General features: G+C 39.5%; 1 protein-coding gene across 1 annotated transcript; it reads left to right on the forward strand.

Annotated features, from left to right (window-relative positions):
• Positions 1 to 987: 987 nt before the first annotated feature.
• On the forward strand, positions 988 to 17,266 carry LOC133691053 (E3 ubiquitin-protein ligase UPL1-like). The gene is made up of 17 exons (XM_062111371.1): positions 988 to 1,137; positions 1,307 to 1,451; positions 3,972 to 4,067; positions 4,152 to 4,358; positions 4,531 to 11,095; positions 11,266 to 12,335; positions 12,414 to 12,713; positions 12,831 to 13,035; positions 13,442 to 13,713; positions 13,801 to 14,078; positions 14,393 to 15,503; positions 15,586 to 15,732; positions 15,823 to 15,903; positions 15,986 to 16,211; positions 16,345 to 16,484; positions 16,741 to 16,847; positions 17,007 to 17,266. The coding sequence occupies exons 2-17, from the start codon at positions 1,356 to 1,358 to the stop codon at positions 17,107 to 17,109; spliced, it is 11,004 nt and encodes a 3,667-aa protein (XP_061967355.1). The 5' UTR covers positions 988 to 1,137; positions 1,307 to 1,355; the 3' UTR covers positions 17,110 to 17,266.
• Positions 17,267 to 17,873: the final 607 nt, after the last annotated feature.

Consider the following 17,873-nt stretch of genomic DNA (forward strand, 5'->3'; position numbering starts at 1 on the left):
GAAAGCTTCCAGGACAAGAAAGGGTAAATATAAAAGAGGGGAAGTCTCTCTCTCTCTCTCTCAACGAGAAAGGATAGAGCCAGAAACCCTAGTGCACCGTCTCATCAATTCATTGACTAACTACATATTCTTGTAAAAAAAAAAAAAGGTGCCAAAATCCATTTAATGGAAAACCCTAAAACTACCATGGTGCTTAATTCGATTAGGAAAATAAACCATTCTTGAATCCATTGACTATGTGCTAGAAGAAGAATCTTGATTGTGTGAACACTTAAGAAAGGGACTTTTTTTTATTAAAAAAATATATTTTTTTAAATAACCAACTAAAAATACATAAAACCAATAAAATATGTGAAAAGTGTCTGAATATTTTTACTTTTAAAAATATTTTTTGAAAAATATTTTAATTTTTTTATATTAATAATATAAAAATAAGTTTAGAAAAATTATTTGAATATATTTTTAAATAAAAAATACTTTAAAATATAACAATTACAAAACTACCAAAAGATTTCTTAACCGGCGTTTGAAAGATTAGCTTGAGTATGTGTCAGCTCCCCTTGCCCAAGCACACACCCATCCCTCGTAACCGTGTAAATTACAATTAAGTCCATACAGTTCCAGAAAATATTGAATCGGTCCCTATAGCTTCGAATATCATAATTAATCCCTTGACTAGCTTTAATTATGAAGAATCTCTACTCATTAATAGAGTTAGTTTTTATCGGTTAATATACAATTCACCTTTAAATGTATAATAAATAAAGAAAAAACTAAATAAAGGACTAAGTTAGAAACATACATTAAAAATATATAGAATAAATTTAGATCTTTATAAAGTAAAGGGACTAAAATAAACAAATACTCACGAACAGTGACTATGTTATAATTTAGGTGTCCAAATCCAGAGACGCATCCTAATTACGCAATTCTGAGAGTATTATAAAACCAAGACAACCCTCCCCCAACTCCAAACACACAAAACAAACTCAACCCCACACCACACCTCTCCTCTTTGCTCTGGGGTTTCGCCTCTCTCTCTCTCTTAGAAAATTAAAAAAACAAGAAGAAGAAGAACAATCTCTCGCCTTTTTCTCTTAACTCCACTCTCTCCTCATGTGTATGCATCCTTCTCAGGTCACTCCCTCCTCTCCTGATCTATTTTTTCTTTTCAGTTCTGTCTCTTTATTTACAATCAATCTAAGGGATTTCTTTCAGATTCTTCTCCGATTCCTTTTCTCCCCCAATTTCTGGCTTTATTTTGTGGTTTTGATTTTGATTTTTTCTAATTTTCTTAATATTGCAGTTGTAGTAGCAGTAGTTGAAAGGGTAGATTGTAATAAAGTGGAAGCCTAATGGCAACGATACGATCGAGTTTGCCATCGAGACTACGGCAGCTTTTGTCCGGTGATAGCATCATCGGTCCATCTATTAAATTAGACTCTGAAACTGTAAGCTTTTTATTTACTTATTTTTGTTTGTTTTGAAGTTTAAATTTTTTTTAACTGGTTTTTCTATCGGTTTTGAAATCTTAAGAACCTATTAGGGTTTTGTGTTGGTTTTTTCGTTCTGTTTGATGATTATAGTGGGATTTTAATAAAGGGTGTTGCTCTATGGCTGTTTAATCAGTTTTAACTACAGTGACTGCATATTGACTTTGTGATTAAAGTCATAATTGCTGTTAGTGGCAGTTTTTTTTTCTTGGTTTATTAGTAGGAGAGGAGGTTGCATATAATAAAATATATCTTTGGCATAGTCTCTGGCTGGTCATTTAAATTTAATTATTATTTGAATTTGAATGTAGCTTAATGAGTTTGAATAGCTTTATGGGTTTAACAGGCTGATGTGGGGTTGGTTTAAGTTTTTCTAGAGTTAGAGTGATAGTTTCTAGTAGGGGACATGAGATTGAGCATGTTACTATAGCACCTTTGCTTGAAACCCAAGGATTAAACTTTGGATCTGTGTGTCTAATTGTACCTGAGTGGATTTGAATAAAAAGTTCTAGTGGGGTCTAAAGTTTGGTCGAATTCCAGAAACAGAAAGATAACAAATGCTCTGCTTTTGCCCGAGTTTCTTCACAAGAATTTTTCTCCGAGGAAGTTTGTTCACGTCAACTCATGAAAAGTACATTGAGTCTCTGCAGTCAAGCATCCCTGGTAATGGTGTTGTATAGGATGTGCAAGTAGCTATCCGATAGAAGGATATTTTAGTTCTGCTGAGGTTTGGACATTGAATGTGATACCTTATAGCGTATCTAGAAGTAACTGTCACATAGAAGGGTGCTTAGTTTCAATTTTATTCCTGTACCTCTAAGCAGTTGTATCTTCTTCCAGAGTGCATATTAAAAGCACAGATAGCATGCCATTTTGAATAATGAATAGTAGGTGGTTTGGCACTATAGAAAAATCCCCAATACTTCTTAAAGTGACTGTCCTTAATTCTCGAAAGAAATTGTGCATTTTAAGTTTTACATTGCCCAGATTGTTGTCTGTATATTCTCTGCAGACCAGTTGGTTGTATGTATTAACTGCTCTGACATGTGCACAATATTGTTAGTTAAGGATCTGCAATGCTAAGTAATCCAATTTTTTCTTTTCTTATCTGGATAAAAAAAGAATATACTATTAGAAAGAATTGAATATGATCAAAATAACAAGCACAGAGCATCCTATGAAGAAAATAACATCACAATCAAGACGATATGGCTTACAAATACCACTGAATATCAGCTGTTGAATCAATCTACTATGTCTGCTTAGGTTGCAGCTACTGGACCATTTTTCTGTATTGAGAACCTGTATACTCCAGCTCGGATTTGGTTTTATACCAAATCTTAAACCCTTTCCTTATCTCCAATGCCTTTAGATAATTTAAAATGATTGATTCTGGATATTCTTTTGAATTTTTTTGAACCTATTAACTTTCATTTTCATTAACTTTTGCCCACATCTGAATGCTATTGCACTGTTACATTAGTTATTGATAGATTTCATTATTTCTTGTTTCATTATTTTGTTGCCTATTTTTCACAATGTTGCTTAAAATGCTATTGATGCTAAATAGCAGTGTATTCCTTGCATCCTCATGATGTCATGAAGCATTATTATGGCATCTGAATCATATTTATTTGTAAATTTTGGATAGGTGGCTAACTATTTTTTTTCCTGAAAACCTATTGTACATGTTACTTCGTTCCTTTTTGGTGAAGTTAAACTTTATTTAGATATTTTATGTTCATTGTTTGTTTTTCTTTGTTTCTTGAAGTGTGTAACTTCATATAGCAGTGTATTCCTTTTGTCATTGTAAAGTAACAAAATAATATCGTGATCTTTAAATCCTGCTTATATGTAAATTTTGATATGTTGCTAACCAAAATTTATGAAGATCAATGCGAATCCCTTAACTCATTTTGGTGAATTTTCAAAGTTCATAAATTCTTATTTTTTTAATTTCTAGTTTAATCTCAATGAAATCTTATATTACATTTTATTATTCATTTTTCAACTAAAGGTTATATACTTCTTTGAGATACCATTTTCTGTCACAAGAATTTCTTTTCTTCTTTACCTGTATTTGTCAATAGGAGAATAAGTTGTTTTGGAACTATCTGGATACTCTCATTTAGTGAGAACTATTTGTTTTTTTTTATGCTACTATCAGAATTATAATTAATCCATTATTCATTTTGTATTTACGACTGGTGTCTTACTGCTAGTGTCGCATTCCTAACTATCTTGTTTGAATATGAAAAACCACTCTTCTTTGCTTTTTTTTTACCTCAGTTTATTTGTGAATGATCTTGTTTAGTGCTATTACTCAGTTTTGAGTTTTCTGAGATAAGTTGCTTGCCATGCATCAGACACGAGGAGGGAGATTTGCCCCTCTAGAATCTTGGAGGATAATATATGTGGTGTTGCGTAGTTTGCACTGATTTGTTTTTCAAAAAGTCTGACCATTGTTTTTGTTTGCAGCCTCCTAAAATTAAAGCATTCGTTGACAAGGTGATCCAGAGTCCATTGCAAGATATAGCCATACCCCTTTCTGGTTTTCGGTGGGAGTACAGTAAGGTAAAGACATTTTTTTGCTGCAGTACAAAGATTACTTGTTCTCCCCTTTTCTATTATATATCTTATTTGTTGCATTAACTTCAGGGGAATTTTCATCATTGGAGGCCTCTGTTTCTGCATTTCGATACATACTTCAAGACATACTTGTCTAGTAGGAATGGCCTTTCATTATCAGATAATATTTCAGAAGATGATAGTCCATTTCCAAAACATGCGGTTCTTCAAATTTTACGAGTGATGCAAATAATTTTAGAGAATTGCCATGACAAGAGTTCATTTGATGGCTTAGAGGTATGTATCTGATTTGAGTCTTGCATTCTGCTCATAGGTGTTCGATGTTCACTTTTTTTAAGCCACCTGAAAATTTATGGATGTTGAAAGTTTGTTTGTATGCCTTTTTACTCTTTCAAAAGCTTCTGTAATGTTTGTTCTCTAATAAGCTTATATTGGTGACTTCCATCAGCATTTCAAGCTCCTTTTAGCATCCACAGATCCAGAGGTTCTTATAGCTACATTGGAGACTCTTTCAGCACTTGTTAAAATCAATCCTTCTAAGCTGCATGGAAGTGGGAAGTTGATTGGATGTGGCTCAGTAAACAGCTATCTCCTGTCTCTAGCACAGGGCTGGGGAAGTAAAGAGGAAGGCTTGGGCTTATATTCGTGTGTTATGGCAAATGAAAGAACACAGGAAGAAGGGCTTTGTTTGTTCCCATCTGATGAAGAAAATGAACTGGACAAGTCTCAACACCGAATTGGCTCAACCCTTTATTTTGAATTGCATGGTCTGACTGCCCAAAATACTATGGAAAACAGTAGTAATACAACTTCTAGTTTGAGAGTTATACACACAGCAGACCTGCATTTACAAAAAGAAGATGACCTACAGTTGATGAAACAGTACATTGAGCAGTATAATGTACCTCCTGACCTTCGATTCTCATTACTGACCAGAATCAGATATGCTCGGGCTTTTCGTTCTCCTAGAGTGTGCAGGCTGTACAGCAGGATCTGCCTCCTCGCATTCATTGTGCTTGTTCAGTCTGGTGATGCGAATGATGAACTGACTTCCTTTTTTGCTAATGAACCTGAGTATACAAATGAGTTGATAAGGATTGTGCGATCAGAAGAAACTGTTCCTGGAACCATCAGAACTCTTGCAATGCTGGCATTAGGTGCTCAGTTAGCTGCTTATACAGCATCACATGAGCGGGCACGGATTTTAAGTGGATCTAGCATCAGTTTTGCTGCAGGGAACCGCATGATTCTCCTGAATGTGCTTCAGAAAGCTGTTTTGTCGCTGAAGAACTCCAACGATCCATCCTCTCTTGCCTTTGTTGAAGCACTTCTTCAGTTCTATTTGCTCCATATTGTGTCATCCTCAGCTTCAGGGAGCAATGTTAGGGGGTCTGGAATGGTTCCCACTTTTTTACCACTTTTGGAGGACTCAGATCCCAGTCATATGCACCTTGTCTATTTGGCCGTGAAAGCCTTACAGAAGCTCATGGATTACAGCAGTTCAGCTGTGTCACTGCTTCGAGAATTGGGGGGAGTAGAACTTTTGGCACAGAGGTTACAGATAGAAGTACATAGAATTATTGGCTTGGCCGGGGAAATTGATAATTCAGTGACCATTGGTGAATGTTCAAGATTCAGTGATGATCATATCTACTCGCAGAAGAGGCTCATCAAGGTGCTTTTGAAGGCACTTGGGTCTGCCACATATGCACCTGCTGGCAATGCCAGATCCTTGAATTCCCATGATAGCTCCTTACCTTCTACTTTGTCACTGATATACAAGAATGCAGATAAATTTGGAGGTGACATTTATTACTCAGCTGTGACTGTTATGAGTGAGATTATTCACAAAGACCCAACTTGTTTTCCTGTTTTGCATGAAATGGGGCTTCCAGATGCATTTTTATCCTCAGTGTTAGCTGGAGTTCTTCCTGCCTCAAAGGCTCTTACATGTGTTCCTAATGGTCTTGGTGCCATCTGTCTTAATGCAAAAGGTTTAGAGGCAGTGAAAGAAACTTCTGCTTTACGGTTCCTTGTTGATATCTTCACCAGCAAAAAATATGTTTTAGCGATGAATGAAGCCATTGTTCCTTTGGCAAATGCAGTGGAAGAGCTTTTGCGTCATGTATCTTCATTGAGAAGCACTGGTGTTGATTTAATTATTGAGATTATTGATAAAATTGCTTCCTTCGCGGACAGTAACTGCTCATCATCAGGGAAAGTTGTTGGCAGCACTGCAATGGAAATGGATGCCGAGAACAAGGAAAGTGAAGGGCATTGCTGTTTGGTTGGTGGTGTTGATTCAGGTGCAGAAGGAATCAGTAATGATCAGTTCATCCAGCTAGGTATTTTTCATATGATGGTTCTGCTTCACAGAACAATGGAAAATGCTGAAACATGTCGGTTATTTGTGGAGAAGTCAGGGATAGAATTTTTGCTGAGGCTTCTATTACAGCATAACATTGTCCAATCATCAGAAGGAATGTCTATAGCTTTGCATAGCACTATGGTTTTCAAGGGTTTTACCCAGCACCACTCTGCACCTCTGGCACATGCATTCTGTGGCTCCCTTAGGGATCATTTAAAGAAAGCTTTGACTGGATTTGGCATGGATTCTGGGTCCTTTTTGCTCGATCCCAGGACAATGCCAGATGATGGAATCTTTTCATCACTTTTCCTTGTCGAGTTCCTTCTATTTCTTGCTGACTCAAAAGAGAACCGCTGGGTAACTGCACTGCTAACAGAATTTGGAAATGGTAGCAAAGATGTTCTGGAGGATATTGGACGAGTGCAGCGAGAAGTTCTTTGGCAGATTGCTTTGCTTGAAGATGCTAAGCCTGAGGTGGAGGATGATGGCACTAGTTCCGCTGCTGAGTCACAAGAGTCTGAACTGGGCACAAATGAAACTGAAGAGCAACGAATTAACTCCTTCAGGCAGTTTCTTGATCCATTATTGAGAAGGACATCTGGGTGGAGTTTCGAATCCCAGTTTTTTGATCTTATAAATCTGTACCGTGATCTTGGTCGTGCTACAACTGGATTTCAACAAAGGCTAGGTACTGATAGTTCTATAAACCGGTTTGGATCTACTCAACAGCCACGTCATACTGAATCTTCAGACACTGCTGGTGCTATCAGTAGGAAAGAATATGACAAACAGAGATCTTATTATAGTTCTTGCTGTGACATGGTGAGGTCGCTTTCTTTTCACATAACTCATCTGTTTCAAGAATTGGGAAAGGCAATGCTGCTTCCTTCTCGTAGGCGGGAAGATACTGTGAATGTTTCCCCATCTTCCAAGGTAGTGGCTTCTACTTTGGCTTCCATTTCATTGGATCACATGAGTTTTGGTGGTCATGTAAGTTCTGGATCTGAGGCATCTGTATCAACCAAGTGTCGCTACTTTGGCAAGGTTGTTGATTTCATTGATGGCATATTATTGGACAGACCAGATTCCAGTAATCCAATACTGTTAAATTGTTTATATGGACATGGAGTTGTTCAATCTGTTTTGACCACATTTGAAGCCACTAGTCAATTGCTCTTCACTGTTAACAGGACCCCTGCATCCCCTATGGAGACTGATGATGGGAATATAAAACATGACAATAAAGAAGATGCTGATCATTCCTGGATTTATGGTCCCTTAGCTAGCTATGGTAAACTTATGGACCACCTGGTGACATCATCATTGATTTTGTCTCCGTTTACGAAGAACTTGCTTGTGCATCCTCTGGTAAATGGAGTTATTCCTTTTCCACGGGATGCTGAAACTTTTGTTAAAGTGCTCCAGTCTATGGTGCTCAAGGCAGTGCTACCTGTTTGGACTCACCCACAGTTTGCTGATTGTGGTAACGATTTCATCAGTGCAGTTATTTCCATCATCAGGCATGTTTATTCTGGGGTTGAAGTGAAAAATGCAAACAGCAGCACGAGTGCTCGTATCACTGGTCCTCCCCTGAATGAAACAACTATTTCAACCATTGTTGAGATGGGTTTTTCCAGGTCTAGGGCAGAAGAAGCTCTGAGGCAAGTTGGATCAAATAGTGTGGAACTGGCAATGGACTGGTTATTCTCCCATCCCGAGGAAGCTCCAGAAGATGATGAACTTGCTCGCGCACTTGCCATGTCTTTGGGGAACTCAGAATCAGATGCAAAGGAAGATGCTGCAACTGTCAATAGCGAACAGCTTGAAGAAGAGATGGTCCAACTTCCTCCAGTCGAGGAGTTGTTGTCAACATGCACAAAGCTTCTGCAAGTGAAGGAGCCTCTAGCTTTTCCAGTTCGGGACCTCCTTCTGTTGATATGCTCACAGAATGATGGTCAATACAGGTCTAATGTCATCTCTTTTATTCTTGATCAAGTGAAGGAAAGCAGCCTGGTCTCTGATAGCAGAAATAATACCATGATATCTGCTCTTTTTCATGTTCTTGCCTTGATACTTCATGAAGATGCGGTGTCACGTGAAATTGCGTTAAAGGATGGTCTGGTTAAAATTGCATCAGATTCACTTTCACAGTGGGATTCTGGTTCAATTGACAAAGAGAAAAAACAGGTTCCAAAGTGGGTAACGACAGCTTTTCTTGCGATGGATCGGCTACTGCAGGTGGATCAGAAATTGACATCTGAAATTGTGGAGCAGTTGAAGAGGGATGATGTCAGCAACCAACAAATCTCAATCAGTATTGATGAGGATAAGCAAAACAGATTGCAATCTCCACTGGGGTCACCTACAAAGCACATAGATGTAGATGAGCAGAAGAGACTTATTAAGATTTCTTGCAGTTGTATCAGGAACCAGCTTCCATCTGAAACAATGCATGCTGTGCTGCAGCTATGTTCCACACTCACGAGAACTCATTCTGTAGCTGTTTGTTTTCTTGAAGCTGAGGGTGTGAGTTTGCTTCTTTCTTTGCCAACAAGTAGCCTCTTTTCTGGATTTGATAATATTGCTGCTACTATTATCCGTCATGTCCTTGAAGATCCTCAAACCCTCCAGCAAGCAATGGAAGCTGAGATAAGGCATAAACTTGTTACTGCTGCTAACCGACATTCTAATGGAAGGGTCACTCCACGCAATTTTCTTCTGAATTTAAGTTCTGTCATCTCCCGGGATCCAACAATTTTTATGCAGGCTGCACAATCGGTTTGTCAAGTTGAGATGGTAGGTGACAGGCCTTACATTGTGTTGCTGAAAGATCGTGAGAAAGATAAATCCAAAGAGAAAGAAAAGGAGAAGGAGAAAGCTTTGGAAAGAGAGAAACCACATGCTGGTGATGCAAAGGTTACTTTGGGCAGTATGAATACATCATCACCTGGGTATGTGCATGGGAAACTTCATGATATGAATTCAAAGAGTTCCAAAGCTCACCGAAAATCTCCCCAGAGCTTTGTACATGTTATTGAGCTTCTTTTGGATTCTATCAGCAGTTTTGTACCTCCCTTGAAAGATGATGTTGTGACTGATGTGCCATTATCCGTGGATATGGATATTGATGCTGCTGCAACTAAGGGTAAAGGAAAAGCAGTAGCCACTGTTTCTGAAGAGAATGGGACCAGTTGCCAAGAAGCATATGCAGTGCTTGCAAAGGTTGTTTTTATCCTAAAGCTTTTGACTGAGATTGTGCTAATGTATCCTTCATCTGTTCATGTGCTTCTTAGAAGGGATTCTGAAGTTAGTAGTTCCCGGGGCCCTAATCTTCAGAAGGGTTCCGCTGGTTTGTGTACTGGAGGTATATTTCACCATATTCTTCACAAGTTCATTCCGAGTTCTCGAAATATGAAGAAGGAAAGGAAAATAGATGGTGACTGGAAGAATAAACTAGCTACTCGGGCAAACCAGTTTTTGGTAGCATCCAGTGTTCGTTCTGCTGAAGCAAGGAGGAGGGTCTTTGCTGAGATCAGTGACATTTTCTGTGAGTTTGTCGATTCTTGTGATGGCTTTAGGCCACCAACCAATGACATGCAGACATATATTGATCTGCTAAATGATTTACTTGCTGCCCGTACACCTACTGGCTCATACATCTCCCCAGAAGCTTCTGCCACTTTTATAGATGTTGGTTTGGTTAGGTCTTTGACTCGAACTCTTGAAGTGTTGGATCTGGATCATACTGACTCACCTAAAGTTGTAACTGGGCTTATTAAAGCTCTGGAGTTGGTAACCAAAGAACATGTCAATTCTGCTGATTCTAATACTGGGAAAGGTGAGAGTTCAACAAAACCTCCTACAGAGAGTCAATCTGTCAGAACAGAGAATATTGTTGAGATATCCCAGTCAACTGAAATGGGCTCACAATCCAACCATGATGCTATGTCAGCTGACCATGCCGAATCATTTAATGCCATCCAAAACCTTGGTCGATCTGAGGCTGTTACAGATGACATGGATCATGATCAGGATCTTGATGGAGGTTTCGCTCCTGCTACTGAGGATGACTTTATGCAAGAAACTTCTGAGGATATGAGGAGTCTTGAAAATGGCATGGATACTGTTGGGATAAGATTTGACATCCAGCCTCGTGGGCAAGAAACTCCGGACGAAGACGAGGACGAGGACGAGGAGATGTCTGGAGATGAGGGGGATGAAGTAGATGATGACGATGATGAAGATGACGAGGAGCATAATGGTTTGGAAGAAGATGAAGTCCATCACTTGCCACATCCCGACACAGATCAAGACGATCATGATATTGATGATGATGAGTTTGATGAGGAAGTGCTGGAGGAAGACGATGAAGATGAGGAGGAAGATGATGGAGTTATCCTCCGGCTGGAGGAGGGCATCAATGGGATAAATGTTTTTGACCACATCGAGGTTTTTGGTAGAGACCATGCCTTTGCCAATGATACTCTCCATGTTATGCCTGTTGAAGTTTTTGGTTCTAGACGTCAAGGGCGTACTACATCAATTTACAATCTTCTTGGTAGAGGTGGCGACAGTGCTGCCCCCTCACGACATCCCCTTTTAGTTGGACCTTCATCATCAAATTTGGGCCTTCCCAGACAAGCAGGTGTGTTTCAGTAGTTGGATTTTCATCTGCTGTAATATTAGTTCTTGTTTTCATTTATTTCTTGCAAGTAATTGCCTGTAAGTGTGTGTGAAGTCATTGTGAGTTGATCTTAATTTCCACATCTTTATAGTTTTGAAATTTAACTCACACATGATTTTTGCATTTTCCAGAAAATGCCCGCGATATGGTATTTACAGATAGGAACTTGGAGAGCACCTCATTACAGCTGGATACTATTTTCCGCTCGTTGCGTAATGGGCGTCATGGAAACCGTTTGAACCTGTGGATGGATGACAATCAGCAAAGTGGTGGATCTAATGTATCTGTTCCCACAGGCCTTGAGGAGTTGCTTGTCTCTCATTTGAGACAGCCAAACACTGAAAAACTCTCTGATCCAAACACATTGACAGGGGAGCCTAAAAGCAATGGTGAGAACGTTCAGTTACAGGAACCAGAAGCAGACACGCACCCTGATATCCAAGTTGAAAACAATGCAAACCATGAGGGCAGCAATGCACCAACTACCACTTCCATAACAATTGATGGACCTGGCAATGTTGAGATCGGACTGGCAGCAAGTGAATCTCACACGCAATCTGTTGAAATGCAGTTAGAACAGAATGATGCTGCTGCCCGTGATGTTGAGGCAGTGAGCCAAGAAAGCAGTGAAAGTGGGGCAACTTTAGGGGAAAGCCTTCGGAGTCTTGATGTTGAAATTGGAAGTGCTGATGGTCATGATGATGGTGGAGAAAGGCAAGGTTCGGCAGATAGAATGCCTTTGGATCCACAGTCAACTCGGATAAGGAGAACAAGCATGTCTTTTGGAAATTCTACTCTTGCAACTGGGAGAGATGCATCTCTTCATAGTGTGACTGAGGTATCTGAAAATTCTAGCAGGGAAGCAGATCAAGATGGTCCAGCTGTGGAACAGCAGATTGGTGGTGATACTGGATCTGGATCAATTGACCCTGCATTCTTGGATGCCCTTCCTGAGGAATTGCGTGCTGAAGTCCTCTCTGCTCAACAGGGTCAAGTGTCACAGCCTTCAAATGCAGAACCACAAAACATGGGAGATATTGATCCAGAGTTCCTTGCAGCCCTTCCCCCAGACATCCGGGCAGAGGTTTTAGCACAACAACAAGCACAAAGACTTCATCAATCTCATGAACTGGAAGGTCAACCTGTTGAGATGGACACAGTCTCAATCATTGCAACATTCCCTTCAGATTTGCGTGAAGAGGTACATTTCTTCTTGTGCTCTGGTCATAAAATTTGTTTGGTATGTGATATAAACATATAACTATGTTTCCATCCTCAGGTTCTCCTAACATCATCTGATGCTATTCTTGCCAATCTCACACCCGCCCTTGTTGCGGAGGCTAACATGTTGCGAGAAAGATTTGCTCATCGTTATAGCAATCGCAATCTCTTTGGTATGTACCCTAGAAGTCGTAGAGGTGAGTCTTCTCGACGGGGTGAAGGTATTGGATACAGTCTGGAAAGAGCTGGGATTGCCTCCCGTAGGTCTATGACTGCTAAGCTTGTTGAAGCTGATGGAGCTCCTTTAGTTGAGACAGAATCTCTTCAAGCAATGATTCGGGTGCTTCGCATAGTTCAGGTACTCAGCAAGAATATATTTGCCTTTGTGCAGTACTCTTTTCTTTTTTTTTCTTTTTTTCTTGATAGTGTGGACCATCTAGATTCTGATAATTGTATCAATTGCGTGACTTTGTAGCCGCTGTATAAAGGACCACTGCAAAGGCTTCTCTTGAATTTATGTGCTCATGGTGAAACCAGAGCTACTCTGGTAAAAATCCTGATGGATATGCTGATGGTTGATAAAAGAAGGCCCGCCAATTATTCAAATGTTGCTGAGCCATTGTATCGACTCTATGCTTGCCAGAGCAATGTGATGTATTCGCGTCCACAGTCTTTCGATGGTAAGATCTGTAATTTAATTTCTGCATCTTAACATTTTTTTTTAAAAAATAGTTGCTATTTATTATTATTAGAAAGATGCCATGTTAAAAAAAAATGGTTCATGATTTTGTACTTTATGTTCTTGCACTCTGGAAGGTGGTCGGCTCCCTATCATGTGGTTTGTTTTGTCTGGGCCATTACCATGCATTGTGTTTGTCCATTGTAACTGACACCATGAACAATCCCCCCCCCCTCCCCGCTGTTTGCTGTGAAAATCATCTCAAGACAATTATGATTCATCTGTTACATGCTTGAAGCTTTAGAGCTCTAATTCTTGATGGTGTATTCGAGGAGTTTCTGATTTTTATCTTGTTACTGGCGCATAGAGTAGTTAGTATATACATATAATTTGTTGTTTATTTATAGGAGTTCCACCCTTGCTGTCTCGGCGTATCCTTGAGATGCTGACTTACTTGGCTCGAAACCATCCCTATGTGGCAAAAATTTTACTTCAGTTTAGACTGCCTCTCCCTGCACTAAGGGAGACAGAGAATACTGAGCAGGCACGTGGCAAAGCTGTGATGATTGTAAGGGAAGATGATAGAAAGCAGCACGAGGAAGGATACATATCTATTGCCTTACTCTTGAGCCTCTTGAACCAACCTCTTTATTTGAGGAGCATAGCACATCTTGAACAGGTGATGCTTCACATAGTATTATGTTGGTTTTTAGATTGCTCATTGGACTGCAAAGTGGATATTGATTGACATGAATTCATTTTGCAGCTGCTTAACTTATTGGAGGTTATCATTGACAATGCTGAAAACAAAACAAGTTTATCAGATAAAACCGAGGCTGCCACTGAACAACCATCTGGCCCCCAAAATTCCAGTTCAGATGCTGACATGAATACTGAAGTTGGTGCTACCACTTTAGGCGTTGCTGGTTCATCTTCCGCCAAACCCACTTCTGGTGCAAATAGTGAATCAGATGCTCAAATCATACTGCTTAACCTGCCACAAGCAGAACTTCGACTTCTATGCTCGTTGCTAGCACGGGAAGGGTATGATGTAACTTTAATATGCTTTTCCATGCCTTATGTGGTTCTTGTGCTCATTGATGTCAACAAATAATTGTTTATTATCTTTCTGGCAAATTTTCTAGCATCATCTGCTGGTGTCATGCATGGACTAGATTTCATGGACTACAAGTCTTATTTTTATTTCCTCAGTATGGCTCAGCTGACAATTTGTTGGCTCAACAAATTTAATGGCTGTTTTTCTATTGTCTGTGATTAGTATCATCATTATTTTAGAGGTTTAGGATCTATTTTCACATATGCTCGGTGCCTTTGTCTTGACATGCTATGTTTCTCAGTTTGTCAGATAATGCTTATACTCTTGTGGCGGAGGTAATGAAGAAGCTGGTTGCCATTGCTCCAACCCACTGTCATCTATTTATTACAGAGCTAGCCAATGCTGTTCAAACTTTGACAAAATCTGCCATGGTTGAGTTACGCATGTTCGGTGAAGCAGTGAAAGCACTTCTCAGTACAACATCCTCTGATGGAGCTGCAATTTTGAGGGTTTTGCAGGCTTTAAGCTCCCTTGTTACTTCACTAGTTGAGAAAGAGAAGGATCAGCATCTTCCTCCAGAAAAAAAGCATACTGCTGCTCTCTCTCTGGTATGTGACATCAATGCAGCTTTAGAGCCTTTGTGGTTGGAGCTGAGCACCTGCATAAGCAAAATAGAGAGCTATTCAGATTCCGCTCCTGATTTGCTACCGAGAACTTCTACATCTAAGACATCTGGTGTGATGCCTCCACTTCCAGCAGGATCACAGAACATCTTACCATACATAGAGTCCTTCTTTGTGATGTGTGAGAAGTTGCATCCTGCACAGCCAGGTTCCAGCCATGACTATAGTATTACAGTTTCTGAGGTTGAAGATGCGAGCTCATCTGCTGCCCAGCAGAAAACCTCAGTCCCTGGTTTGAAAGTCGATGAGAAACATGCTGCTTTTGTCAAGTTCTCAGAGAAACACAGGAAGCTGCTTAATGCTTTCATCCGTCAAAATCCTGGGTTGCTTGAGAAGTCTTTCTCACTCATGCTGAGGGTTCCACGTTTTGTTGATTTTGACAACAAGCGAGCCCACTTCAGATCAAAAATAAAACACCAGCATGATCATCATCACAGTCCTTTAAGAATTTCTGTGAGAAGAGCTTACATTCTTGAAGATTCATACAATCAACTTCGCATGCGATCAACCATAGATTTGAAAGGGAGGCTGACTGTTCACTTTCAAGGAGAGGAAGGAATTGATGCAGGTGGACTGACGAGGGAATGGTACCAGCTGTTATCCAGAGTTATTTTTGACAAGGGAGCACTGCTGTTTACAACAGTTGGCAATGAATCAACGTTTCAGCCTAACCCAAACTCTGTTTACCAAACAGAACATCTATCATACTTCAAATTTGTTGGAAGAGTTGTGAGTACCATTTCTAGATGTTCTTGTTTGATTGCAATGTTGATTGTGTATTTTCTAAATGACTCTCATCTATGTCTGGCAGGTTGGGAAAGCACTTTTTGATGGTCAACTTTTGGATGTCCATTTCACTCGATCCTTTTACAAGCATATTTTAGGAGTTAAAGTTACATATCATGACATTGAAGCTATTGATCCTGATTACTTTAAAAACCTGAAGTGGATGCTTGAGGTATGCTCAATGGCCATTAACCACCCCCCTAACCAACTATGTGTACACGCACTCTTTGAAACTTACTAGCCTACTCCTTCATGCTTGCAGAATGATATAAGTGATGTTCTGGATCTCACTTTCAGCATTGATGCTGATGAGGAGAAGCTTATACTGTATGAAAAAAATGAGGTAATGACTTTGCACTGACTTTGTAACCAAGACGTCATGGATGATGTATTTTTAATGATCAAGTTTGATGAACACAACGTAGGTGACGGACTATGAACTCATTCCTGGTGGGCGTAACATTAAAGTCACAGAGGAGAATAAGCACCAGTATGTTGATTTAGTTGCTGAGCATCGTTTGACAACCGCTATTCGTCCTCAAATAAACGCCTTCTTGGAAGGATTCACTGAATTAATTTCCAGGGAATTAATTTCAATTTTTAATGACAAGGAGTTGGAATTATTGATAAGTGGACTTCCAGATATTGATTGTGAGTTTTCCCCAATCTGTTGTCCTTGCTTGCATTTATGATGATATTTTTTCATTCCCTACCTTCTATCCAAAAATTCTTGTGATATATGAAACAAGGCTCTAAAAGATTGTTCCTTGTTGATGTCTTCCAGTGGATGACATGAGGACCAATACTGAGTACTCTGGATACAGCCCAGCATCTCCTGTCATACAGTGGTTCTGGGAGGTTGTTCAAGGATTCAGCAAGGAGGATAAGGCTCGGCTTCTGCAGTTTGTGACGGGCACATCCAAGGTATTTTACTTGACACTAGCATGTTATTTTGTCAGATTCATTCCTTAAGGTTCTCAACTTGTTTCTGACAACAGATTTTCTTTATCATTGACATCTCGATGAGATTGTAATATGCTTGCTAAAAAGTCTGCTTGGAAACAAATTCATAATCTTGGGGGATTGTTGTTGCATTCTTTTGATGCTTTAGACCATTTTCCTGGATAAAAATGAGGGAACTCTTAAGAGGTCTAAGAATGGTTCTTTCTACTTCTTCCAGGTGCCTTTGGAAGGCTTTAGTGCTCTCCAAGGAATCTCAGGTTCACAAAAGTTCCAGATACACAAGGCTTATGGGAGCCCTGATCACTTGCCCTCAGCTCATACTTGGTAATCTTGTATTACAGTGGCTTTTTTTTTTTTTTTGTTAAGATTATATGCAGTAATGATGTCTCTGGCTGCATTCCTTCACTTCACTCCCCCAATTTAAATTTTTGTTGATGGGGAAAATATACATGAGATTCTAACCTAACCAATTGATTCTTGCAGTTTCAATCAATTGGACTTACCGGAGTATCCTTCAAAACAACACTTGGAAGAGAGGTTGCTACTTGCCATTCATGAAGCCAGTGAAGGGTTTGGATTCGGTTAAGCTATGGGGCCATTGCAGAAGTTATTGTAGATAATGTGTGTCACAGGCCATGATTAGAAAAGAATTCGGTGGCATTGAGATGTTGAGTTGAAACATGTTAATATACTGTACAGCCGTCCTATAATTGGCTATGGGAAATCCTTTGGCAGTTTTTCAATTTGCCAACCTGTGCTATTTGCTTGTGGTTTTCATTCTTACCTAAAATTTGTTTTGGGGCTTGTTCAGTGATTATGGCCATTGCAGGTTTTCTCAACGAGTCGAACGCGATAATCGCAGCCAATTCCTGAGTGTTGGGGGAGGACACCAGCTTCCATTTTATGTCGCAACTCATGCTCTCCAGGCACCGGGGCTGCAAAGTAATTGCATTGAACTTAATATATTAAAAATTCAATTTACTTTTACAGGATTTTGTGGTGGGTGGGCCGGTGGGGTCATGACGTTCGATTCACATCATAATAAATTTTCGGAAATAAACATGGTAGGGTTTAATAATTGAAGGGAGGTGAAACTCAATCTCCTTGTGAGCAAGCTCAATTTCCTTCGTCATTAACACGGCAGTAGGACATGGATCAATGAAACTTTATTCTAAAAATTTCCTCGTAATTTTCTTTTCCAAATTTACAAGTCATGGTCATCAGTTATTAACCTTAGCACCGATCAAAAGACAAGGAAATATAGAACGAAGAGTGAAAATCATAATAAAGAAACAAACCAATACTATCATCAAACTAAAGCTATCATGGCCAGGAATCTACCATCAAAAA

Source organism: Populus nigra, chromosome 4 (assembly GCF_951802175.1).
Source record: "Populus nigra chromosome 4, ddPopNigr1.1, whole genome shotgun sequence".
Taxonomy (NCBI): Eukaryota; Viridiplantae; Streptophyta; class Magnoliopsida; order Malpighiales; family Salicaceae; genus Populus; species Populus nigra.